The sequence below is a fragment of the Dasypus novemcinctus genome, chromosome 14 (genome assembly GCF_030445035.2).
Source record: "Dasypus novemcinctus isolate mDasNov1 chromosome 14, mDasNov1.1.hap2, whole genome shotgun sequence".
NCBI classification, from domain to species: domain Eukaryota; kingdom Metazoa; phylum Chordata; class Mammalia; order Cingulata; family Dasypodidae; genus Dasypus; species Dasypus novemcinctus.
The window spans coordinates 14872885-14899497 of NC_080686.1; the positions used below are offsets into that span (position 1 = coordinate 14872885).

Below are 26613 nucleotides of genomic sequence, written 5' to 3' on the forward strand. Positions count from 1 at the left end.
AATGTAACATTAAAAAAATAAAGTAAGACAAAAAAAAAAGAACCCTTGCTTTAGTGGTATGGGGTGCAATATACCATAATATAATGTGCAATCAATGACTGGTGACAAAATAGTCTTGTGAATTGGAGAGTACTCTCCTTTTCTAAAGCTGTCTATGAGGTTAAATCCACACACTTACGTCATTCCGATTGTGCCTCCAAACAACCTACCAGCTTCCTGGTTTGCCCTGTACTTTCTACTTCAGACAAGTTGAGTAGGATGGCCAGCTAGCATGAACACTGACGGGTTCTTGAATTATAAAAATAGTCGGAAGGCAGGGGTCACGTCAGTTTTCCCACACAATCTGAACTGATACTGGGGAGTGGGGTAGTGTTTAAATTTGAGGAAGTCCAATTTGTTTTTCTCTTTCACTGCCTATGCTTCGGTAGTAACGTTTAAGAAAACTGCCTACCATAAGATTTTGAAAATGTTTCCCTACATTTTCTTAAGTTGTCACTTAAGGTAAGCATGTTTCTCACATACTTGGTAGTTGCCAGTTTTGCATTTATTATAGTCAGACATGCCATTTTAAGAAACAAGTCTCATGAAATAGCGTCATAATAGATTAATGAAGACGATGCATAATATTTTGGGTGAATTAACAAATCAGTTGGAATAAAATTACTAAAGCCAGTGTGACTGAATTTAACAAAAAGCTGCAGTTATGTAAATTTCCTTCCTTCTTTGGTCTGGTTGTGAATGGAGGAGACATTGAAATCTGCCTCAAATCATGGGAGTTTCTTCAGAGAACCGTCCCCATCACCCCATGCTTTCATCTCCATGCTGTGCACCTGTTCCTGCTGCTCCCTGTATGAGTGTTTTGGTTTTTTTCCTACATGTCTGACTTGAGCACATGTATAGAGGAAACATGTCTTAGTCTATTCTTTATCTCCAGTCCTCATCTCACTGCCTGGCACATGGAAGTGCTGGTGAAAGGGTGTTGAATGAAGGAAGGGAGAGCTGGAAAAAATTCAAGCTTGTAACCATAAGACACATGCTAGTCTCCCACCTCTCCCCAGAGTCTGTGAACTTCAAAAAGCTGAAGAAAGGTGGTTCACACAGAAAATCGTTACTTCAGTTCTTTAAAGAATACCAACTGGCAAACTCATCAGCAACATTAATATAGCTACTTCCTTGACAAAGATCAAATCAGGATTAATTACTATAATAATTAGGTCATTGGCAATTGGAGTCTAAACAGTGGAGGACAGTGACCAAACAATTCTTTTCAATGACACTAGGCAGACCATAGCTAATCAGACCAAGTCAGGGAGCTCGGACATCAGAGATGAAGGACTCCTCTGCAGTCAAAACATCTCTTTCTGGGTTGAAAAGAAAGTAGAACTGCCTGTTTACCCCAAGCCATCACTGAGTCAATCAAATATTCAAATGCTCTTCTTTCGCTTTGGGAGTGATTTCATTTCATGTTTTGGTTCAAAAAGAATTAGTAAAGTAGCCTTTCAGTGTTCAACGATATAATCTTATAGGTTGCTATATCATGAAAAGACAGATGATACCACATGCAGTGCACACAGTTTTGGCCAAAATGGGGACAAAATGCACTGTCATGAAATATTATTTTAGACAAGTATTATCCAGAAAAGGAGAATTCATTTTCACATTTCTTCTGAGATTCCAATAATCACTTTACCAAAGTCTGAAACAAGGAACAGTGTTATGGATGATCTAAACAGGAATGTAAAAAATAATTTAGGAGGAAAAAGCTAAGAGCGTTCCGCAATCATGTTCTGCCTTAAACTCACTGGCTGGCTCATTGAATCATTACCTCTTTCTCCTCCTCTGCCTTCCCGTGGGCTTTGCTGAAGTTGACAGGCACGTCCCATCCTTCTTGGACACAGAGAGCTTGGTAGAAGGCTGCATTGACCAAAAGGCTGCTTGTTTTGAACGGGGAAGAGGAAGGAGTTGGAATAGAAGTGTTAGAGGAAGTTAAGGGTGCAGCCTTGTCCAGGATTCGATTTTTTTTCATGCTTAAGTCCAGTGTGCCATTTTCATCCACTTCTATATCGGCTCCCTGGTATACAATAGGAAAGAGAAACACTCTTAAGCAGTTTGCAGTTATAACCTGGCCATGCAGGGCTTTTAAGGGATAATTTTAAATGCATCTGATATTAAATCTAGCTTTCCGATTTGCATTGCTTAATGTTCGAGTCTCAGGCAGACTTTTAAGAGCAGCCCCATTAGCGAGCTTCATGCTTCTGGGTTTAAACAAGTAAGCTTAACGCAAATAAGATGTTCCAAATACAAAATGTATTTGGTTTGCATTTTTAAAGTTTAGCTTTAAAACTTTCTATTCTAGTTTACAGAATTATCACTCTCAATTCATCATTGAAGGCATTAATGTTGTAGATATCGAAAGACACAATGTAACTTCCCAATCTCCCCAAATCACAATATTCATTGAACATAAAAAGTAGGCAGAAATAACCTCCTGGAAGAGAATTTTTATTATACTATTAGAGGAATATGGAAGCAACAGTTTACGCTAGGTTTCTTAAACTGGAAAAGCTTTGTTAAATGGCAAGGAAAAAAAAGGCCAGAAAGTGCCCTTCATACTTCACTCTGGGTACCTTTAGGTAGCACCTGGGAGCATGAGGGTTTGGGGTTTAAGTTCTATAGTGAAAATTTCAGAATAAAGGTACTTATTTTCCAGACACTCAGCATGAGATTTAAAATTAAACCTATCTCACAATGGGACACTTAGCCAGGTCTTTCTCTCCCGCTCTCTTTCTCTCTCAAGAAATAGTACTACATTCTGCATTTGATTCAAGTCCCAATAAACCCTCAGAATCTTCCACAAGATACATGCTACATGCTGTAGGATGTTGGAAATGGTGTCCAGAATTGTGAACATCACCATGCAGTAACTCTTAGAATAAGAACATGACTGCCATTTTTCTAACTGGGTCAAATTAACACCTTTAAGGTATTTTTTTTTTCTTTTTTACAATCTTCCACCAGTTGTCAATTAACTCCTGAACGATTTCTATACTCTTATACCTTTCGGCAAAGTAGGAGTTTCTTTGAATATGTTAACAAGACTCCTAAATCATGTGGCAACCAGTTACTTCCCAGGAGATTTATTTTCACTCTCTTCCCTTTATACCTCCTGCCCTCCCACCCCCAGCAGTTGCAATTGATGGTTGGAGACACTTAGTCTTGGCTAAAGGTTGGCTGCTTGTGCCTGATTTGACAAGAGAATACCTCTTTTGTTTGCTTGATTTACCTGTGGAGTTCATCTTTCCATCTCTCAGCTTAAGAGAGAGATATGCTTTATTATATTTGTGGAAGTAAATACACTTCTAATATGTTTGTACATGCTGTGCTCATATCTTTCTGTCCCTTTTTAGTAAATAGTTTAATCTCCTGTGATAGTTTTAAGCCCGAATTTGACAGTACAGCTCATCCAGGATAATAACTTAGTAACCACAACATCTTATGCCATCTGTATAATATCAAATACATTTTATACCAGCATTAATAAACCTTAGTTACCCAAATCCAGGATATTAACTATATCAGTGCCAAGTGTTCTCTCCATGGTATAACAGTATACTCTGCCATGAGCATATAAAAAAAAAAGTTGGCTTCATAGTTGATATGTAACTATAGCAACTAAAAGAGCTTCAGTAATCAACTTTAATGGCCAATGTAAAGTAAAATGCTAAATATTGTAGTTGCTGACATTTTTCATAAAAAAAAAAAAAACTTCGGTTAAGACTGCACAACCAACATTCACATAAAATTCCAGACCTCTGTGACAGATGGCTTAGGAAAAAGCAGACATGTGACTGGGCTGCAGAGTTTTATAGTGCAAAACCCATAAATAGTGCTGATTCTATCTCCCCGGAAAAAAAATGTCAGGCACTCCAAGACAATGCATATACATATTTTCGTTTTTACAGAAACATAAGACCAACTAGTAACTTTAAAAATCTGGAGGTTTTAGAGGTTGCTGTGATGATATATCTTGAGTAACCATGGCTGTGGAAAAAAGAAAGAAAGAAAACACTCCTAGTGTTGAAAAGAGTAGTTTTCTTCATCTCACAGGAGGGCTGGCTGCTCTGGGAGCACCTGATGCGGTGGTACGTGCTGCGTGCCTGGGCACAGATGGACTTTAAGTGAGCGCACAGATGTAGTCAACAATTACACACAGTATCAGCCCAGTGTCCCTTTCTGCCCATCGATGGGTGGAGCTCATGTTTACAGCATGGGGTTTTATTCAAAGCAGTTATCGATAGACATCACGCTCTCTGGACTTGAAACTCCAAATGGCAGCACAAAATAGGGGTTGTGGGGAGAAGAGGCCACAGGAGGAAGTGTGTATCTGGGGAGTGGGAATAACGCTGTAACTCGTATGGTTATTTCCCCCCTAGACTTCCAATACTTTGATTTCTCAAAGTGCTATTTTGGATCCTAATTTTAATGATTGCAATTAAAAATTTTTTTTCTAGAGTCTATGCAAAGTTCTAATACTCTTTATGTATTTTCCAACTTAGGATGAACATTGAGGCTCTCCATTTTAATCGTTTCTGAGTTACCGATGTTCATTTATTCATTAATTTACGGTGGAAGCACTTAATATTTTCAAGTCACTCTGATCTTGGGCAAAGAAAACTGCAAATACATTGTTACTGCTCTCAGGGATCTTATTTTATGCATATACGAAATCCTTGGTGAAATTTAGCTACTTTAATAAATACATTATGAATTATTAAATTGAAAGTTTAAGTAACTATTCAATATAACCCCTATCTCTACTATAAAATAAGAGGTGACTTAGATGTCCACCAACTGAGAAAAGATCAGTTAAAAGATCAGTTAAATTATTCTACGTCTATTACATCTATTAATGGAATTTTTTGCTGCCAATAAAATGATAATTAATTATGAGGACAGAATAGCAACATGGAAATAAGTAACTGAGAGCAGGAAACCATGTGGCATTCCTACTATGCTTACAATTACGTGAAATACATAGAAATTTGTTTTATGAATAAGAACAAAAGAGAAATCACAAAAATTATTGTACTCGTATTTAGAGGATAGGCTTATGGCTGTTTCCCTCCAATGTTTTCCAGACAAATGATAATTTTACAGGGTTTCAACAATTTAAAATTATCATGCATTTAAAGATGATGATGAAGTAAAAACAAAATTATAATTTTACCTGAAATGTTCTGGTTGTGAAAATTAATTTTCAAAACGTTGATAAAACAAGTCAGCATCATTTTCCTTATTTGGCAAACTTTCTATTAATGCAAAATGGGACACCCAGCATCCTTTTCTTTTTGACTTGGTTAAGAGGATATACAAAGTCAAGTGTGTTCCCTGATCCCCGGGATTCACTGTAACTAGTCCTGGTTTCAACTTTGGGTGCAATTTCATTCTTGTTTAGGGTTTTTCTGGTTTTGGGCAGGAGGGCATCTTTTCTGTATTGAAAGTTGTCTTAAATATGTTTTTCAAGTAGGCAGGATATTAAAAATAAACGCATGAAACGAAAGTATTTTATTCTTACTAAATAGTAACTGAGTACTGACTATTAACTTAAGAGTATAAACGGGTGAAATGTATCCTATATAAATAGAATGAGAGAATTCAGAAGAGTAAGTGGCTGACATAAGGTATAAAATTAAAATAAAATTCACATTCTTTTTCCAAAAATCTTTGTCTGGAACTTGAAATCATAGCCCGGGTGAGCAGTAGTCTGTCCATATACCAAGTCACGATATGATCTCCGAAGTCAGACAGAAGTGAATTTAAATCTCAGCTCCAAGAGTTAGTTATAATTTGTCTCTTAGAGCAAATTATTTAACACTTCTTTGCTACTGTTTCTACTTTTGCAAGTTTGGGTAATACTATTTATTTTACAGAGTTTCCAGAAGGATTAAAAAGAGTTAATGTGGGCAAAGTGCTCATTTGCGGAGCCTGGCATATAGTAGGTGTTCAATAAAGGACAGATAACAACAATGAAAATAAAAAACAGTAAATTAACTTGTGTCTGAATACCAAAAGGAACACATCCGTTTGCTACTGGGCAGAGGGGCTACAGAGTCAGTTATTATATATCTAGTTTCCCTACACTCGATATATACAATCGATATCAGTTGATTACTTGGGATCCCTGACCCAAAACCTCCATAAATGCCCTGATACGGCTTACTCTGTCCCGTTTGTTAATGCACTTGGAAAAGGCTGCTTTGGGGTTGTCGCACTCCAGATAGCCACCAGGCTCTTCCTAAGAGCAGGCAGAAAGGATGGCCACGTGACATCCTGCTGTTTCTCGGCCCCGTTCAAGCACCAAACAGACTTTGAACTTTAAACATTTCAAGCAAGTGTCAGTTTTCTGTTTTCTTTTAAGGCACTCCATGCATATGCCATTTTGTCTAAACAGGTGGGGAAAACACGAAAACAAACAACAGAGTGCTTGGCAAGCAGCAACGACGAGGATAAAGATAGACTGTGAGGCTAGTTCCTACCTCTACTGATAGAGTGGGAGGAGGAAAAAAGATGGGGTGTTGTCTGACGTGAGCAGGGGACAGCACCTCCCGAGCCGCCCCCACTCGGCAAGGTGCGTCCCGAGGGCTGCCAGTTTCTGGTGAGCTCTGAGCTAAGATCAGCTGCCACTGTCAGTCACCATGCTGCGGGGGAGGCATTCAAAGCTGTGGTCCAGTTAGATCTTAGAGCTCCTATTAATTTAAACTTAAAATGAAGAACACTGTATAAATCTGAGAGCCAGTGAAAGTCCTACAACTGGAAGAGCGCTAATACTCCCAACAAAATTTTCTTTAACCATGAAGATAGCTACTAAGTATTGAAATTAATATCTTTCTTCTCCTGGCTTCATGCTTCAAAGAGATACTTGAAGGACATATAGGCAGTTTTGGTGGCATGAACGTATTTATATGTTGGAGGGAATTTTTAACAATAAATGATTCTTCAGGATACAATGAACTCATCGTCTGGGCATTGGTCACCAGTGTTTGAAGATGGCGCAATCCTCAGTTCAGCACTTGCCTTGGACTTGGTGCTTGGTGGATGTGGGCTGAGTGGATGAATGATGTGGACGACAAAATTGACCTTCAGGGTTAGAGTGAGTCTTGTGCAAACAGTGACCAGGCCTAAGAAATTGGAAGGAGAAGAACATTTTGGAGTATTCATATCTTCACTAATTATTTTAGGGCTTGTAGGAACTCCCTTGCCGCTGTGAAAACAATCTCAGTTCCCATCACCTTCCATAAGAGCGGTGAATTTTTTTCGCAAATCACTGACTCGGATTTCCTGCTAAACTTGGAGTCAGCTATGTACTTGCACATAGCAGGAAAAAAAATTCATATTAGCCCCAAGAAATGAAAGTGAAGGCAAATTTCAAGGTTAGTGCCCTTTGGCTGGATATTTAAAAAGGTTGTGCTCACAGGTGACACTTGTAATTTGTTCTGCTATAGAGTTCTTTATGAAGCTTAAGAGGTACTCGTTGCATTTAAGGCAGGGCTGGATGGAGGGAGAAGAAAATAAATCAGCGCTCACCAATGCTCTGGTCAAACTCTGTAGAGCCAACCGTCCCTCCCCTGGGTGTTCACAATGCTGCCTCTGCAAAACCAGCCCTCTCCCGGTAACAGCTACCCAATGGCCATTTCTCTGGTCCTGTCTTCTTTCAAGCTGTCTGAGGGTCGAAGCTGTGGCTGATACGGCGATGAGTCCACCTGTCAGGATGTCTCTCTGATCCATTGGAAATGCTTGGCTCTAAAAGTTAGAAGGGAAAGAGCTGTCCATCCTTCTCTATGCCCTCATTTCTAAATAAAGCACTCAAGAGCTCCCTGGATACTGCTATGGGAAGGAAACATACTAACCACCTGCCACGGGGCAAGAATCAAATCACGGTAGAAAGGGAATTAGGCTGGTATTCAACGTGGAGGAAGAGATTGTATTTAATCCTACGGTAAGTAAATGGCACATACTGAAATACAGCGCTGAAAATAGAAAAGGCCACACTGCACACTGTTGGATCAGAGGCCATTTTATGGGGTTAATTAACTTGACTTTTTCTCACTTTTGCCAAAAGTAATTTTTTTGTGTTTCAGGAATTTATGATATTTTTTCCTATATTTAGAAAATATGAGCCAACCAGGACATGATCATATGTGTCTGCAGGTGGGTACATGAGCACTCACATGCATGTATGCAGGAATATGTGTGTACAAATGTGTGCATAAGCATACATGTGCACGTGTACCCACGCATGTGTTCTGGGTAAACGGTTCTGCACAAACTGGCCTTGCAGGGTACCATGTTCATCCTGTTTTAACAATCACTATGTCAAATGAGCTGATTCTCAGGGAAGAGTGGTTTTTATAACTGTCCCATAACAAACCGATTGTAAAAATCAACCTGTGCACTTTCTGTCTTCATATCAATGTTTGGCTTCTACAATGAAAACTTGGTGGGTATTTGTTTGATGAGACAGTACAATGGAGTTCTCCTCCTCAGCTGTCTTTGCTCCCCAAAGCTAACCCTGGCATGTTCAGTGCTTCTAAAAGGGAGTAAGGTTACATGCAAGAAACAGATTTTTTGATTTTTTAAAATGTGTCAATTTAACGGGTATTTTCCTGCTCTGAAATGAGTTTTAAGAAATGCACATACATGGATTTTGAAAAAACCATCAACATTTAGTCTTTCAGCAACCACTAGAACATGGAGAATCAAAAGGTTCTCATTCTAGAACCACTAACTCAAGTAATTGAAGTAATATTATTTTATTCCCCTGTTCCAGACTAAACAATCAAATAATAAAGCATGAAGGAGGAAGATATTTCAGTATTTCTCTACCTTGCTGTGTATTAGAGCATCCCTTTCAAAAGGAGATATTTATTCAGGTTTTTAAAATATCAAAGTAAAAAATAACAAAGGTTGCATTTTAAAATCCTCCCAAATCATGCACGTATATAACCTGACTTGGATTACTTTTAATTTGGATCACTTGATATTTTCTTTGTATTTCTAGAGGACGTGCTTTTCTTTGTTTAAGAGTGCCATTTGTTTAAAAATTGTCGTTGAGTGGTTTTTGGCCACCGACTCCTCCTGGGGCTTGCTTGGCTCGGCTTTGTCCAGAAGCTGATTCTGATTCTTCTGTCAAATGCTCTGTGGCTCTGTGGTGCCCTGCGTTCCTGAAGGCCTGGCACGGGGCTCAGGCGGGCAGCTGACCACGCTGTGCCTCACAGAGGTACTTAACAAAAGGAGCTACGTGCTTTGATGGTTTGGGTTTCAGGGATGGAGCTGAACCCAGTGAGTCTTCCACTTAAACAAGAAATAGCCTGGTACTTCACTTCAGCTGGTTTCTCCCATCTATGCAGGGAAATAGTTTCTTTTAACGGGGCCTTTTGTGTAACATGTTAAAACAGGAGTTACTGGCTGCAGCAGAAGCAGGAGAAACGGTTGAGCAGCCTTTGTGGTGACTGTCACTTTGTTGCATGATAAATCCATTACTTTCCAAGGCCAGGCAAGAGGATCTTTGGTTTTTTTTCTTGTTTCCATTGCATTACTATTAACATGGATGCTTACTTCTCATTGTTTGTTGGAAAGGACAGAGTGAGAAATGTGATCGATTTCACAGGCTGCAGGAATGTGGAGTTTTCATCAACTTCACGGAGTTCTGCTTTGAATTCAGATGCCTTGAGTTCTTGATACCATCTCTTGTTCCTTTAATTTATCCAGGTTTTACTATGTCCTTTGAGAATATGCAGCAACTTGGACTATTTTATGGTAAACAATAACTAAATATTCATGAGTCAATTTTGCAAATGATTCACAAGTCACAGTTAATCAAATACTTCTTACTGTCTTCGATTGAAACTTATTTTAATAGCTATCCTCTTTTCTGGTATGCCAACCCCCCCCTAGGAAAAATATGTTTGAAATCTGTAAGTTCTCCTTATTCAGTCTCCGTAACTCGCTACTCCCCGAGGTTGAATTTCTTGGACTTGATAACTGTATTTAAAGTGGTTACATAAGCGACTATCCTTGTTTTATTTTGTTTGTGGGGGAATGTGCATGGAAGTATTATGTTTTCAAGGAGCATGATGTGTACAACCTACTGTCAAATGTTCAGAAAAGATTGATAGATAGATGACAGATTAGATAGGTGGAGGGTAGATAAGTGGATGATTACCAAACAAAGAGAGATCAGTAGATAGAATATACCGCAAAGGTGGCAAAATGTTAAAATTGGTGGGTCTGGGTATCTGGAGGAGGGTATGTTGGAGTTTTCTGGATGGCTTTGTATGACTTTTTGCAGCTATCCACCAAGTTTGAAATGATTTCAAAATAAAGCATTTAACGGGGGAAAAAAGAATAGCCATAGAGTAACACATGCAACCTTTTATTCTTCCCTGAACCAAACAAGTTCATGACGGTGCATGCTCCTGGGATTTTTCCGCCCCCAAAACGAGGAGAGGGCTGCGTTACAGGGTGGGGGGCGGCCGGTGGAGGCTGTGGTTGCGAACATGAAAGGCAGTTTATTCTCACAGTTCAGTAGCTGGCCCACCCTCCGGGCTCTTGGACCGGCCTACCTTGGCAGGCAGACTCTGCGGTTTGTTGGAGAGGATCTCGGCAGCCTCCCTGCAGCGCGTGGAAAGGTTCAGGATGGCAGCAGCTGCTGCTATGTGGGCGTCTTCGCTGCACTGACCGTGGCCATAAGAGCTGGCTCGGCACGGGCTCGGGGCGTGGGCGCCGGGGCCAGGCAGGCGATGAGGACATTTCACCGGGCTTGAAAAATGCTTCGCTGTGGAAGAGAGATTTGATTAGCCATGGCACGTACACGATTTGGGTCATTACATAGATTCGATTTTAAGATATGACTCCGTACCTTAAAATTTGCAAAAAAGAAATTAAAACATGCTCCACCATCCATTTGGGGCCTTCAGTGAAGGGTATTCTGATTGGCTTTAGCAGAGGGCCAGGCACGGCATGATTGGATTGCAGAGAGAGGATGCCTACTCTGCTAATATTTTCTGCATTTACACTTTTTATCACAAAAACTCCATAACTGATGCTATGGAGGCAGGGGCCCTGGCAACATTCATGACAAAAAAAAAAATTGCAGATACAAACCACAGTAGAAAAATCCATGAGGCCCTACAGGGCTTAAGGCATGTATATCTAAAATCCATCTAGTGTTGAAGAACTTATAATATCTAAAATCCATCTAGTGTAAGAACTTATAATTCCAGGTTAAAATTATATATATATATAGTTCCATTTTCGTAATCACAATTTGTACTTAGACATGGAATTACCTCTCTACCATTTGATACACGTGTTTATTTTTTACTTAATCTAGGAGAAGTTGTTCTTCATTCAATTGGCTGGAACGTAAATGGATGGTGGTGAGTCTTTGGTGAACTGGCATTTTGCATGTTCAGGTGGAAAACAATGAGCAAAGAACACAGAGAACGTGTTTTCAAGGTGAACAGATAGTTTAGTCATAGAGGCTGAGTTCTGGTTTTATGTTTCAGTAGTGAGTACCAAGGCATTACTGAGAAATGAAATTAAACACATTTTCATCAGTTTGAGGCTAAGGAAAAAATGCCTGATTTTTAATGTAGAACAATGTAAAAGCATTTAGTATTTATTTTCCTTTACATGTTACTTATTTTAAATATCTGATTATTCTTTATTAACTAAAATGTAAAACATTATCAAGTACCATTTCTATAATGATGAGAATATGTAAATGTCACTGAATAACTGGCCTTCTTTAAGTGAAGATACATATTATATGAGTATTTAGAATACCTTTATTAACTAGCTTCCCTGAATTAAGCACATATATGCATGTATATATACTGGGTATACATTTATACATGTAGATTGATAGGTAGACAGAGATACAAAAATTTGTGTCTGTTTTTTACCCTGAATCTAACAGGTTGCCATGTGGTTATTTATGTTGCCTGGGACCTATTTTTGGTAGGACTAGGTAAAATAATTATCCAAGTATAACATTCTTCTCATAGATGGGCAAACCCCTTCCAAGTCTTTTCATCCAATGCTGGGTTTTATACAGCCTTCTGGTTCTTTGAAAGAGTTGAAAAGCTCACCTACTGAAGCAAATATTCTGTGTTCATAAAAACACTTGGTGAGAAATCAAAGAAATTTATTGGATTAGCTATTGAAAATTTGGGGTCCAAGTGGGGAATTATTTAGATTCTTTATGATTAAGCTACCATAATGCAGAAATCACTTCCCACATTTCTTTGCAACATTCACTTTCTCACCTTCCATGAGAAAATGCAAGTACTCCAAACAATGTGAAAAAATATGCTAGCAAAATGACTAGATCTTACAAGCTATATCACCCTTGAGTTCTTCTGTATGGATTTCATTAGCATTATAGAATAGTAACACAATTTAAATGTCTCTATATATTAATTGTAGGTTTGTGGGTAAATGCAAATCTGTAGCCACAAATATTTCTTTTAGTAAAAACTTGAGAATTGTGTCTTCTTAGACTTTTCACCTTTTTCCCTACCTTCAGTCGGAATGTTTTTGAATAATACGATTTTAAGTAATATGTTTTAAAGTAATCATTTAAATAGTATTTCAATATTTTATCCTTGAATTTCCACAATTTCAATATGAATCAAATCACTATATTATATTAATATACCATCCATTATATAATTAGCAAGCATAAATGATAAAATATTTCTAAATATATTGATCCCAATTCTGGATGAATGTGTATTACCTATTCCTTTAGAATTACTGTATTTAGATTAAATCATGGCACCATAATTGTAAGATCATTTACTCCATTAAGTATTCATCATATTCAGTGTAAAATCAATTACACTGTCATATATTTTTCTCTCCTCCCAGTTGTAAATGGTGTTTTTATGTATTTGAGGATACACACACGCAGACATGTATGTACACACACGCGACACATTTTTTTTTCTTTTTACTTCCAGACTTACATTCAGGAAATGGTGGTGTTTTTCGTCCTTGCCCTGTTTGTGTGAGGGGGCGTTTACCAAAAACCTGGGCATCGAAACTGGCATAATCAAATGGTACTTTTCCAAACTTCTCTTGTTCTTTTGACATCGTGGCTCTGGGAGGGGTAATGGCTTGTGATCGGAAATTGAATTCAATTTGCTTCACTAAACTGGTCCTGGAGAGAGAAGGGAAGAGTTTAGAAGAAATAAAAAACTATTGGTGAACAGATTAGTGTGAGAACTGAACTGGGATTGGATGTGTCCTGCCAGGGGCACCCACAGAGACACTGCTGTTGGAAGGAGCTGCAGCCACGGCATGGCAAAGCAGCCTGCTTGGGACCAGGACCAGGTTCAGAGGAGGCTTTCCCAGCTCCGCCATGCATTTGGGGATGCCACATGTTCTGTCCCAGTCACCCACTGGTAAAATAGGAAGTTACAATCCTCTGTTTATGTGATGCAGTCGTCGGAAGATCAAGTTTTCCATGTCTGGTAGTGCTTTGAGCCCCTAAGAGAAAAGTGCCATGCACCTGTCGTTAAGGACTGGTTAGTGCACTGACAAGGCCTGCACATTCTGCTAGTTAGGATTGTTAGCCAAGTTAGCAGTAACATTCATGATTGTAACCAGTGAGGAAACAGAACTGCATTCTGCCCAAAAGAACTGATGCTGAGCTCTATTCAGTTCAGAGCTGGGCTGATGTCAAAAAGGGGTAGCCTACACCAAAAACTTAATTCCTGAATTGCAAGTTTCTTCTTAGCCTCTGTACCATTCCCCTCCCCCACTCTTAGTTTGAATGCTTTTGCTGATTTAAGGACTAATTTAAATAGTCTTTCAATATTTCATCTATTAAATTTCCACTAATTCAATATAATTCAAAATTACAGTATTAGTATAGCAATCACATTTTTCAATATATTTATCTTAATTCCAGCTAAATATGAACTTAGTATTCATTTAGAATGATTGTATTTGGATTAAGCAGTGACACCATATTTGTACAGCATCAATTCCTTGTATCTAGGCAGATACAAATGTCATTCAGCAGTTAAAGAACATGAACAGATATACCTTTTAGAACTTATTAATTTAAAAAATATATTTCTTCTCTTGTTTTCCATCAAAACATGCCTGACTTATCAGAATGCCAAAATTTCAGTGTTATCCTTTGGATGATGTAAAAAAAATTTAAGTGCCGCACAAAAATAGTTGAGTGACTACCTGATACTATTTATGAATAACGATTTATACCCATACAGTTGCATAAACATTCTTAGGTAAAGCAATCCTTATCTTTTAAGAAGTGAGCAAAATGAAACTTAATGTTGTTTACATATTTTACAAGTAAACTTCTTAGGAAACTGGGGGCATTAACCAAGAGCTCTGTTTTAAGGGGCTTAATTCCTGGCTATTCAGTACAGCAATTCGTGAGCTTTGCTTTACATGTGTTTTCTATTGATGGGATTTGAATGCCAGTTTTGACTCGTAATTAAATATATAGAAGAAACATATGAAGGGCAATCATATCCTAAAAAATGTTTTCTATTTCAGCAACTCATTGACAACAATGAAGACCTGTCTTGATCCTGAAATTGTTTTTCCTAAATATTTGTGCAAATAAATGTATAACTTTACATTAAGCTTCCTCAGTATTTACAGGTATAACATTTTTTCCAAACTACTAGACACTGTAAAGAACCTAGGAACTACTAAGACTATTAGGAGGTACTTTATTAATGGTTATCAATTCATGGAATGAATTTTTGTTTTAAAAGAACTATATGTACATGTGGAACAGGAGAATGGATATATAACATTGTATATTTTAGGTGGATCTGAGTGAGTTATGATAGCATTTTCTTAGGCAGAAAGGTTACCTCAACCATAACTGAGTTTACCTGAACAGTGAGACAAGTTAAATCTAGGGACACAGTGTTTTGATTAAAAATGTTATAGACTTTATTTCTTTTTAATTCAATCATATTATCCTACATTTGTCCGTAGATTAATTTCAAGTTAATCATCTGGAGGTTCTAGTTTGTAACTTAAGCCATAAGTTAATGAACCAGACCAGTCTCTCAAATGGGTTTCCCATACAGGTCTATGGGTAACTGAGACTTGAGAGCAAACCCAGCGACTGGTGCGTGAGGGACAAGAGAGCCTGTTGCGTGAGAGCGTTTCGTGAACAGAGTATCAGGAGCATTCTGGGAGTCCCGTACCTGTGAACCTGGTCGGGACACTGTCCGGTTTTGGAAGAATCAAGCAGATTTTTATCCTGGGACATGGCCAGTTTTTCAGCTGCAGCAATTGGACAACCAGAAAGACTGTTTATAAAAAAAAAAAAAAAGTGCGAAGATTTGAGTTAAAATGATAATGTAATTTGCTTTGGCATGGGTCTCTTAGCACACTTGGCACACTTAAGTTATATTTATAGTTCACTTAGCACCATTTTCACCCCTAAAAGAACCCAAAGGGTTTTTGTGAAACATAGTGGCAACAATTTCTTCCCAACCCCATCTCAGAGGTGAAAGCTAACAGGCCATGTTTTAAATCAAAATATTATGTAAGGGAGACATAGCTAGATTACACTGAAACTTCTTAATATTTTGGGTAGAATGAGCTCACTCAAACTGTAACTACAAAAATTAGCATTGTTATGCCATGGTTTATTTTAGGTAAAATTTTAGGGTCTTAACTTTGTATCTTAGTTTGAATGTGTAGAATAGGAAGTTTTCTGGTAATATGCTAATAAGTCATACTAATACTTTGCATAATCTAAAATGTACACATAAACGAACACTTTCACCAAAAATGCATATATAGGAACCCTACATTAGTAGATAATTGTACTCATAAATGTTTTATGTCAGTTGCAAGCTCAGTGAATTTCCATCTATCCTTAGCCTGGGTCACAGTCAAAGCCACTGCACCCTAAAAGTCCATTTTGAATCTTTTTAATGCCTAGGACATGGGATCCAAGAAAACCAATAAGCAGCTCTTCAACAGCAAAATGTCCATGGTGGGATCCCACAGCAAAAGAGGACCTTTTCTCTGTGGACATATGAATATGGTATAAAATTACTATACAGTTCCAGAAACTTCGAATATTCATTTTTGGGTAGCTTAACTGGCTGCTAACATGAGAATTTATAGCAAAGAAAATAACGAGGTATTTTTTTTTTTACTCTGTACATATTGAGACTATTCTTATATTTTCCAAGGGGTTTCTTATTTGACAGTGATGCAGTAATTTTGGTAACACCTTGATAGTTCGTCACTTTATTGACGGGACGTTTCTCTCACTTTCTCTTCATGCAAAATGACCAGCAGTAACTGCAGTTACCTCCTGTGGGTGTTGCGGTTGCTGTTGACATGCCCTCTTCCTGTGCATCCCGGCGTGGGACACTTGAGCACATTTTCGTGCATGGCAAGAACTAAGCACAAAACATCACATGAAAGAAAACCATGGAAAAAAAAAAAAAAGAAAACCATGAATACGTAACGCACAAAATTACTTCTCCACTCTTCATTTGAATGAGTTTAGTTACATAATCTACCTTGCTCCCTCCCATAGCTATTCAAATGGAAACAAGCATTTAACGACTTCAAAATTAAATTCAGCAAGCATGCTCAGGTTTTAATTTTCCTAAACGTCAAATGAAGATTGACACCAAACTTAAAAGTGAGCATCCGTCTTGTAGCTAATTTAGACTGCCCTGCGCATAGCCTTCGTTTACAGTTCTGCGCTTTTCCTTGGGGGTGGAGAACAGTATTTGTCAAATCGTTCCTTCTGCACGGTTTAAAATCCTGAAGACAGTCCTTTTGACTTCTTAAGTGATCTCTTTGTCCGTCTTCCCGCTCTCCCCGCCCCCACTGCCCTTCGGTTACTGGCAAGAAGGCGGGGTCGCTGGGAAGGTCAGGCTGGTGGAAGAACTCCAGCGTGCGCCCACCGCCCTCGAGAGCAAGTTCAAAGGCACCCACGCGCGGCCCTGCCGCTCTCCCTCGGGGATCCCGGCTTGGCGTGGGCGGGGGCGGGGGCGCGAGCGCCGGCTGCGCTCTGCTGCGGGAGGCTCCCAGCGCCGCAGGCTGCGCGGAGGTGGCGTCCCACAGCTCGCCTCCCCGGGGGCGGGGTCTGGGGGGCGTGGGTGGCTGTCCCGCGGGTTCGAGGGCGCCCTGCTCCGGGGCTGAAGGCAGCCCAGACCCGAGAGGGCGGAGCAGGTGGGCGGCCAGACCCAGGGCGAGTTGACCTTACAGTTCCCTCCCAGATTCCAGATTTGGAAGGCGAGGTGGCCAGTGGCGTCCTGCTGCTTTCCCTCCAGCGCCGTAGGCGCGACCCCTACTCACTCTCCAGCGGGACCCGCACTTTGTGCGGGCACCCGGACAGGCTGCGGTGGTGGGGGTACAGCCCCGTCACGTGCCCCGTGCCGTCGCACCCCGGGATGGGGCACTTGGTCTCCCTCTTCTCAGGGCGCGGCGAATCTGCAGAGACAGGCAAATGGGAAAGTCACTTGGTTATTCTTGCCCCTGGCATCCGGTGGGACGACCTCGCGGGGTGACGTTCCCACTTTTCACTTGGATCATCATAGACGTTCTTGGCACACTGCCCTGAAGAAGACCCTCGACTCAGACCTGCGGAAACATAAAAAATGTTTTCACTTTTCTTGGTTTCCTAAGCAAAAGCTGACACAGGGCAAGGGAGTGTTGGCACACAAGGGTGGGTTTAAGTTGTCACGTCGCCTGCTAGAGTTCGAGCCTTATTAAGAGACTCGCCCCTTCACGGCAGGATGAGCAGGCTCCGGGCGGGGGGGGGAATGAGATTGAAGGAAGAATTTATTCAGACCCAAAACATCTCCAATTAAAGAAGCCTAGAAAAAGCCAGATTCAGAATGACAAAGGAGGCCGGCCACGCGGTCGCAGAGGCCCGGGTGACGCGGACCCCGCGGTGCGGCTTCAGAGGCGCCCGCGCCTGCTCCCACCCCTGGTCCTCTGGGGAGAGCGCTGGGGACCAGAGTTAGGGTCGAGCAGGGTGAGAAGGCGGCCCGGCCTGTCCCTCACTCATTTCCAGCCCCGGGAAGTGGGGCCGAGACGGAATGTTCTGGACCTCGGGGGCTGCCATTTAGAGCCACCTGCCGCGAGGGAAGAAACTGATGGCTCGACTCAGGAGGCAGAAACTAAAAACGGGGGGCCGGGGGGCGGGGGGGGGGGTCTGGAGAGGCGCTTCTCTTGAGGGAGACTTGCAGAAATCGAGGGTACAAAGAAGAACAGGGGCGACGGGGAGCCTGCCGCGGCCAGGCAGGGACAGAGGGACAGACGGACGGAGGGCCGGGCTGCGGGCAGCAGGAGCTGCAGAGCGAGGCCAGACAGCTCTGGGGCTTCCTTCTCCGCTGCAAGCGTTAGGAAAAGGGTTAGATAAATTTAAGATATATTTAGGGGATTTGAATCTCTGGACTGACAATGTGATAGCCAGGTCCTGAGCCTCAACAGACTCCAGCACCTACAATCTGATTTATTGGACTTACCACACTCAGCTAAGATGGAGTTGAAGAAGGACAACCACCACACCATGGAGCCTAGAGTGATTACAACTGAAAGTGGGAGGATTGCATCCAGCATCCATGTGGAATCTGAGCCTCCTCTTGACATAGAGGTGCAATGGACACAACCAATCCAATGTCCACATAGAAGAGGTGGCACTGGATTGGGAAAAGTGGACATGGTGGCTGATGGGTATGGGGAAAGGCAGGAAGAGATGAGAGGTGGAGGCGCCTTTGGGACTTGGAGCTGCCCTGGATGGTGCTTCAGAGGCAATCACCGGACATTGTAAATCCTCACAGGGCCCACTGGATGGAATGGAGGAGAGTATGGGCCATGATGTGGACCATTGACTATGAGGTGCAGAGGTGCCCAAAGATGTACTTACCAAATCCAATGGATGTGTCATGATGATGGGAATGAGTGTTGCTGGGGGGGGGGGGGGGGGAGAGGTGGGGTGGTGGGTGGGGTTGAATGGGACCTCACATATATATTTTTAATGTAATATTATTACAAAGTCAATTCAAAAAAAATGAAAAAATAAAAAGTGAAATGAGGACTGGCACGAACCCTGCCGGGGTTACACGGATGAGGTCTTGTTTAGAAATGCTCGGATTTGTGACCTGGAAGGTAGCTAAACTTAAAACGGACGTGCGAAGTCGAGACGACAGAGGCTCGGCTCATCCCTGGAAGGGCGAGGACGGGCCGGGTCGGAGCGGGCAGAGCCCTGGAGGAGGGGACCCGCCGCAGCCTGCGAGGGTGCAGGAGTCTCGGGCGCCAGGAGCCAGGAGCGGCCAGCGCACTCGGTGCTGAGAGTGAAAATCCACAGTGTGCGTGATCCACACACACACGCGCGCGCGGGTTCTGGAGGTGGAAGGGGGGAGAGAAGGCCCGGCGCAGGGAGGCCGAAGGCCCAGATGTCTCATGGCGGCCTGAGGAGCGTGGAGAGGCCGCGGTGGCCCTGAGACAGACCCCCCAGGGCGGGACCCTGCGATGCGCGCCTCGGGGCCCTGTGCGCCGGGCCCACTGGCGGGGTTCTAGGTGGGGCTGGGCAGATGGGGCCCAGTAGGCCGTAGGTGATACACTATAGGGGGGCATGGTTCAGCAGAAGGGGGAGGAACTCCGATCCTTCCAGCTATAGGGTGCACTGCCAGCCTGGAGGAGGGTCAGAGGAAGAAAAGAGGCAAGTGAGTGAGAAAGCAGCAGTGAAAAGGCAAGCACGCTCAGGGAGCCGGCATTCATTTCCAACAAGGGCAAAATTTGCATGCTATGTAATAGGAAGGCTCTACAGTTTGCAATTGGTAAGCGTCAAAGAGGCGTCGTATGAGCCGGGTATGTCCTGTGATTTTGCAGATGTCTATTTTATTTAATAAAAAAAATATGGCCAATTTGCGAGTCGATTTGGGCACGATTGGTTGATCACTCGTCAACCCCCTTGAAGTGTGATTACAGTGAAATTTGCAGGGGTGCCGCCATAGCAGGGTGAATTGGAATATGAAAAAGAGAAGAGCCACAGGATGCGTTTTGATGCCCTTCCTCTCTTGGATCTTGTCCACGTGAGGCCACATTTCTAAACCACATTGAAATGGTTGGCGTCGAGCGTTTCCTCCCCCTTGCCACACTGTTTGTCTACGGGAAACCAGAGAGGGTGTAGGAGATAAGGCAGGGCTGGCGCCTGCCCAGGGGTGGCCCACTGACAGTCCATCACGCACCTTTGTCTGCAAGTCTCTTCTCTGCTGGGGGAAACAAAGATGCTGATGAAATGCTTTCTAGGGCAGAAACTGTTTGCAGGATGAGGAGCCAGAGCTTGAGCTCTGGGTAACTCTCAAGCCTGGCTCTTCTTTTTTAAAATTTTTAAATTTTATTTTCTCGGTACAAGTCTGCGTGATGTGGGTAGCCTTCTAGTCTGTGTGCCTGGGACAGTGCACCCTCACACCTGTTTTACTCATGTAATTATCAACACGTCTCTCTTTCACTGGAAATGTGTCCCAGGCTGGACAGTAAGTGACGTGGTAGTGACTTTACTTATACTGTGACCTAAAGTCTTTTTAGTGTGATAACCAAATTTATTTTAGAATTACCCAACTCATCTGAAGGCTTGGGTAAAACTGTCTATATTAATTCTAGCATTCTCTCCTTAAGAGAAGACTCACAGGACCAGGGAGGATGGGAAGTTAGTGCTATATTTTGGAGAACATTTTCAGTTGTGATGAGAGTTGACATAAAAGCTCCCTGGAAAAAAGAACCCAATCCAACTTTTCAAACCCGAAAGCAATTTTCTTCTAAAATAAAGGTAAACGCTTCCCCCCAGCGTGGGACATGACACCCGGGGATGAGCCTCCCTGGCAACGAGGGACCACTATCAACTACCAACTGATGATGCAACTGGAAAATGACCTTATACGGAAGGTTCAATGCGGATCAGCAGAATATCCATGTCTACATAAAATAACATGACTTTAAAATGCTGTTTGACCTAAAGTAAGGGGGAAATGGAAAGGAGAAATGAGTTTATATGGCTACGAGTTTCTAAAAAAGAGTCTGGAGGCTGGCAGAAGGATTGCCCTCATGCACAACTGAGCAGAGTCAGAGAGACAGATAAAGCAGATACAACCCCCAGATATTGGTTCCTTTGAGGGCTAAAGAGACCCATGGGAGTTATGGTCATGGCCGATGGGGTTAACTACCAGGGCAGATGGCCCCTCTTTGGAAAGGGTGTTTATGTGTGATGAATCTGGACTCAGATGGGATCTCCCTTCATAAGACTTTCATGCTAATGTGCTGGAGGTGCAGTTAATGTTGGGGTTTAAGATATATTTAGGGGATTTGAATCTCTGGACTGACAATGTGATAGCCAGGTCCTGAGCCTCAACAGACTCCAGCACCTACAATCTGATCTATTGGACTTACCACACTCAGCTAAGATGGAGTTGAAGAAGGACAACCACCACACCATGGAGCCTAGAGTGATTACAACTGAAAATGGGAGGATTGCATCCAGCATCCATGTGGAATCTGAGCCTCCTCTTGACATAGAGGTGCAATGGACACAACCAATCCAATGTCCACATAGAAGAGGTGGCATTGGATTGGGAAAAGTGGACATGGTGGACGATGGGTATGGGGAAAGGCAGGAAGAGATGAGAGGTGGAGGCGTCTTTGGGACATGGAGCTGCCCTGGATGGTGCTTCAGAGGTAATCACCGGACATTGTAAATCCTCACAGGGCCCACTAGTTGGAATGGAGGAGAGTATGGGCCATGATGTGAACCATTGTCTATGAGGTGCAGAGGTGCCCAAAGATGTACTTACCAAATCCAATGGATGTGTCATGATGATGGGAACGAGTGTTGTTGGGGGGGGAGAGGGGGGGTGGGGGGGTGGGGTTGAATGGGACCTCACATATATATTTTTAATGTAATATTATTACAAAGTCAATAAAAAATAAATAAAATAAAAAAATTTAAAAAAAATAAAATAAAGGTAAACGTGTCTTACGTTTGCTGGTAAAGATTTGTCTTCCTCCCATGTCAATCACTTTGGCGTGCCTCCTCTCCCCGGCCAGGTGCTCCAGCAGAAACCTGTCCAGCTCTTTGTAGGTGTGATGGAAAGCACGCCCTCGCTCAGCCTGCAGAGCAATCGCCTGCTCCAGCAAACTCAAGTTCCCCTTCGCTTTCCCCACGTCAACAGCCTCCTCTGTCACGGCGGATAGACCCTCACGACCCCTGTCCTCATTTTCTGAGAACGAAGACTGGCCCTGGCTGCCCAGGGGTTCCACAGGAGCGTTCTGTAGGTCTCTCCTCTCTGTTTCAGAGTCACACATGTTCTTGCAAGGAACAAATTTTTCACCTTCAGTTTTTATTTCTGGTACTTCCACCAGGTCTTTTCTGTCATCCACTAAAATATACTTTGGGACTCTAGGCGGTTTGGTTTCTTCTGAGAAGTTGGAGCCGCTGTCCCAGCCCGTCTCCGCACTTCCAGAGTTGCTGTCGTTGTCGTTGTCGGCCGAGGAGCAGCGCCGCAGCCCGCCATCGCTGACTTTGACTGTGCCCTCGTCGGAATGAATCATAAAGCATTCGTCTGCCTCGTCACTCTCGGCTTTCAAAGACTGGATGCCGCTGTCATTTAAGTTTTCGTTGGTGGTCTGAATGGACACATCTTTTTCAAATTTCCCCACGTGCATTAGGGATTTGACCACGAGCTCTTGGTAACTAGCATATCTGCCCTCTTTTCTGCTGGAGATTTCTTGTGCAGCTGAATGAAGACTCTCATCCATAGGTTTTATCATGATCTCTTCTATGGAAAGAACAAACCAACATTTAAAACTAGAACAGAAACACTTTAAGAAGATGGCACCAGGATACACACATACACACACAAATACACATGCACATTATCCAGCTGTAAAAAGGAGTGGAGTTCTGATACATGTTACAACATGAAGACATTGTGTTGAGTAAAATAAACCATACACAAGAGGACCAATATTGCATGCTCTCACTTCTATGAAATAATTGGAATATGTGAATGTATAGAGTCAGAAATAGAATACAGGTTACCAGGGGACTAAGGGGGGGTGGGATGGGGAATGGGGTGCTAATATGAAGTGGTACAGAGTTTCTCTTCAGGGGGGATGGAAAATTTTGTTAATGGATAGTGGTGATGGCAGCACCACACTGTGAATGTGATGAACACCACTGAATTGTGTGCTTGAAAGTGGCTAAAATGGGAAAATTAGTGTTGTCTATATGTTAGAAAAAAATTTAAAAAACAGACATAAAGCTATACAATACAGAATGAACCTTAATGAAAACTGGAAATTATGGTTCATAATATCATTTATAATAATAGCAGTTCTTCAAGTGTAACAAAGTTTCCAAACCAATACAAAATGTTAATAATAGGGAAAACTGAGTGTGTGTGTGGGGGGGAGGTACATGGAATTTCTGTACTTTCTGCATTATTTTTCTGTAAACTTACAATTGCACTAATTTTAAAAATGGCAGCTGGTATATGTATACATACACACATATAACATATAATATATAGTCCCTGTCAATTTTATAAACATTGAGGAGAAAAATAAATATCCTCTTAAGACAAAACAAACTTAGACTTTAATATTTCAGGAATTGCCTTTAAAAAGTGAGCTATTAGAATTTTCAGCAATTATCAAGAGCTAAATATTTCTAGGATACTGATCAAGACAAGAAGTAGATACGTAACAATCACAGAGTGCTAAGGGTGAAATTCTTGTTGCTGTACCGCTCATACTCCCCAATCCTAGCCAACCAGAAAGAAATCAAATGCACGTAATACTATACATTATAAAGAAAATATTCATCAGATTTCTGTTAGTGTGGCAATGTATTTTTGAAGCTTATTTGATTTATATTCTTTACCCTCCACAGTTCTTCCTCAAACATACTTTCAGATGTCATGGAATGTTAGCTAAAATAAAAATAAATCAACCTAGAGATGATAACTACCAGGACGCTGAAGCTTTCAAGACTTCCTGTTCGCTTTGGTAATTGTCACACTAAAATTCAATGCAGAGGGAAGCCTAAGTAAATGGGAAAATTAGCATGATCAAATCAAATCTCAGATAGCAACGAATTACCTGGCGTGCTACTTGCATTGTTTGTGTAAAACGAATGCGAGACTGTGAGATGGTCGCAGGATATTGAATACTGACTAGACGCATTCAGAACAGGGCCATGCGGAGTCTTGACTGCCAAGGGCTCTAAGTGACCTGGAGAAAGTGCCAGCCTGTCTCTGGACAGCCCACTGGGTTCCTGTTATCGATGTGTAGTTATTAGAGTCACGTCCATCCCTGTGAGGAAGGCTCCAGCTTGGGTGATAAAGCGCACGCATGACCAGCCTATCCCAATGTAAAAACACCAACTGAGCGTGCACCATGGAGGGGAGACCAGTTCTTGGTGACCCTGTACTTGGCCCAGGGACCCCAAGTGATCTGGGAGCTTGGGTGTGAAATGTGCCAAGCAGCCCTGCCATTGCCCTACTGCCATTCACCGGGATGAAAAAGGCCAGCATCATAATACAGGGCCATCTTTGTGTCACAAAAGGTAGTGGAGGGGGTGGGAAGATAGAAAACATAAAAGAATAAGCCCCCTTTTGAAGACTGCTAAAGACACCAAGTGAAGCGCATTCTGTGTGAATAAACATCTCCAGCCATCCTACCGCAAGGGCTGGAGGAGAGAGTTGATGCTGGAAGACAATGTGCCTTTTTTGGGTCGCATTTAATTTTTTATAAACATTGTCTCTGACAAGGACACTCAAAAATACATCTCCATCATCTTCCTTTCTGGTAATTATCTCCCTAAATCAACACTGGACTGCCAGGATCAAGTAAATATTGCCATAGTAACTAAAAGCATTTTTGGATGAAGGGAAGAATTTAGTCACAACACTAGCCCCTTTAAATAATGCTGATTATAGGGTGCAGGCTTTTGTTGGGATCTATTCAACATAAACTGAAAAATTTAACATTTTACTTCCTAGAAGAGAGCCTGGATAAACAAGCACATAATATTTGATAGGATGGTCTATCCTCTCCTGAATTCATATCAGAGGAACTCCAGGTTTAAATAATAAATTAAACATAGTCTAAAATGCAAATGAAGTTTTTCTCAATATCACGGTTGGCTATTAAGACAGAGTGTAAAGGGTTATGATAATTTTAAAGTATTATGAACTACCGAAAACAAATAAAAAGCATTTTCAGTGAATATGCTCAATTCATTGAACTATTCTCTCACTGCACTTAACTACCCACATGTGTACAATAATGATTTATAGACATTATACCTAATTATGCATATTTGGGCTGTGTTAGAGTGCTAACAAAAGCTCTAGAAAGCAACAATTACCTCTGTTGCTTAGCTACATAGTTTAAAATATTCCTATTAAGTGCAGATCGCCAGAGAGGGAGGAGGGGCTCTGGTGCACGTGTGCCCCGCAATGCATCTCTCTCTGCCGCTGCCAAACTGCCAGCATTTTGGGTCATTTCCAGTTTACATAATTGTTTGGTTCAACTGTTTGTTATATGCTAAAAGAAAATATTTATTAATTATTCTTCAGAAAAAAAAAAGAGAAGCCCCGCCACTAGAGGTGTCTCCGTGCTTTGCACGCTACGGCGGCTGGTTTCCAGGGATGAGCTGCAGCTATGTTTCAACTTGCCACTGATTCACCCCCCTCCCCAGCTTTCACTGAGGTGGGACGAAAAAGAGTCGAGCTCCCTTGGAACCTGACTGATGTGTCCCAAGGGGTGAACTTGACTTTCTTCTGGCTTTGTAATGCGCTGCCTAGGTGTTTTTGTTTTTTGTTTTTAAGTGTTAGTGGATTTTTTATTTTCCCTGGGGTCCTGGAGATGTATTTTGTGCTTCTGCCACTGAAGTAAGGAACACAGCCCTCCTTTCAGTGCCAGGTGGACCGGGGTTGGAATTCCAGTCTTGCTGCTCCTGCAGGGGAGCCGCGACTGGTAACTGAGCTTCTGAACCCGTGTCTCTCCTCGCCAGGTAAGGACGATGACACCGCCCTTGTGGGGCAGGCTGACCATGTCCCATGGGAGCACATAAAGTTGATGACCCCAAACAGGTGTTCAGGACGCAATGCTTCTCTTGGCCCTTCCCTTGGTGCTATTGCAGAGGAGGCTGATGGCACCTCAGTGTGATGAGGCCTGTTTTCCACTTGGGTTCCTTAGGACAACTGAGCGCCGCGGAAGGGGCAGTCCCCTTGCCACCCATTCTGGCACACTGTGGCACTCAGCAACTGTGCCCCCAAATCGGGTGTCCTCCCAGCCCTCAGGCAAGGTGACCCCGTGCAAGGTGGGAAAACCTCTCTGGCTTTGAACTGGGATACCGGGATCCCTGCTGGCCCCGCTTTGCCTGCTTGGCTGGGCTTCCCTGGGTGGAGGGGCCTCGTCCTAAAAAAGGAGGTGTCGGTGCTGCGTGAGTCAGTGACGCAGAAGAGGAAAATTAGCATTTGCTAAATGTCTCAGATGCTCCTGGTTGGCATT

General features: G+C 42.2%; 1 protein-coding gene across 7 annotated transcripts in view; it reads right to left on the minus strand.

The window, feature by feature from the left end:
* Nucleotides 1-26613, minus strand: part of ST18 (ST18 C2H2C-type zinc finger transcription factor) — a 292702-nt gene that overhangs the window by 38407 nt on the left and 227682 nt on the right. For 5 of the 7 annotated variants that reach the window (XM_058275525.1, XM_058275527.2, XM_071207814.1 and 2 more), the window contains 7 exons: nucleotides 22074-22871; nucleotides 17389-17523; nucleotides 16388-16478; nucleotides 15264-15368; nucleotides 13032-13225; nucleotides 10623-10834; nucleotides 1826-2071 (listed from right to left, as the gene is read on the minus strand). In XM_058275525.1, coding sequence (XP_058131508.1) covers nucleotides 1826-2071; nucleotides 10623-10834; nucleotides 13032-13225; nucleotides 15264-15368; nucleotides 16388-16478; nucleotides 17389-17523; nucleotides 22074-22871 — 1781 coding nt within the window. The remainder of the gene's footprint in view (nucleotides 1-1825; nucleotides 2072-10622; nucleotides 10835-13031; nucleotides 13226-15263; nucleotides 15369-16387; nucleotides 16479-17388; nucleotides 17524-22073; nucleotides 22872-26613) is intronic. The other 2 variants (XM_058275528.2, XM_071207815.1) reach the window with 1 other exon arrangement.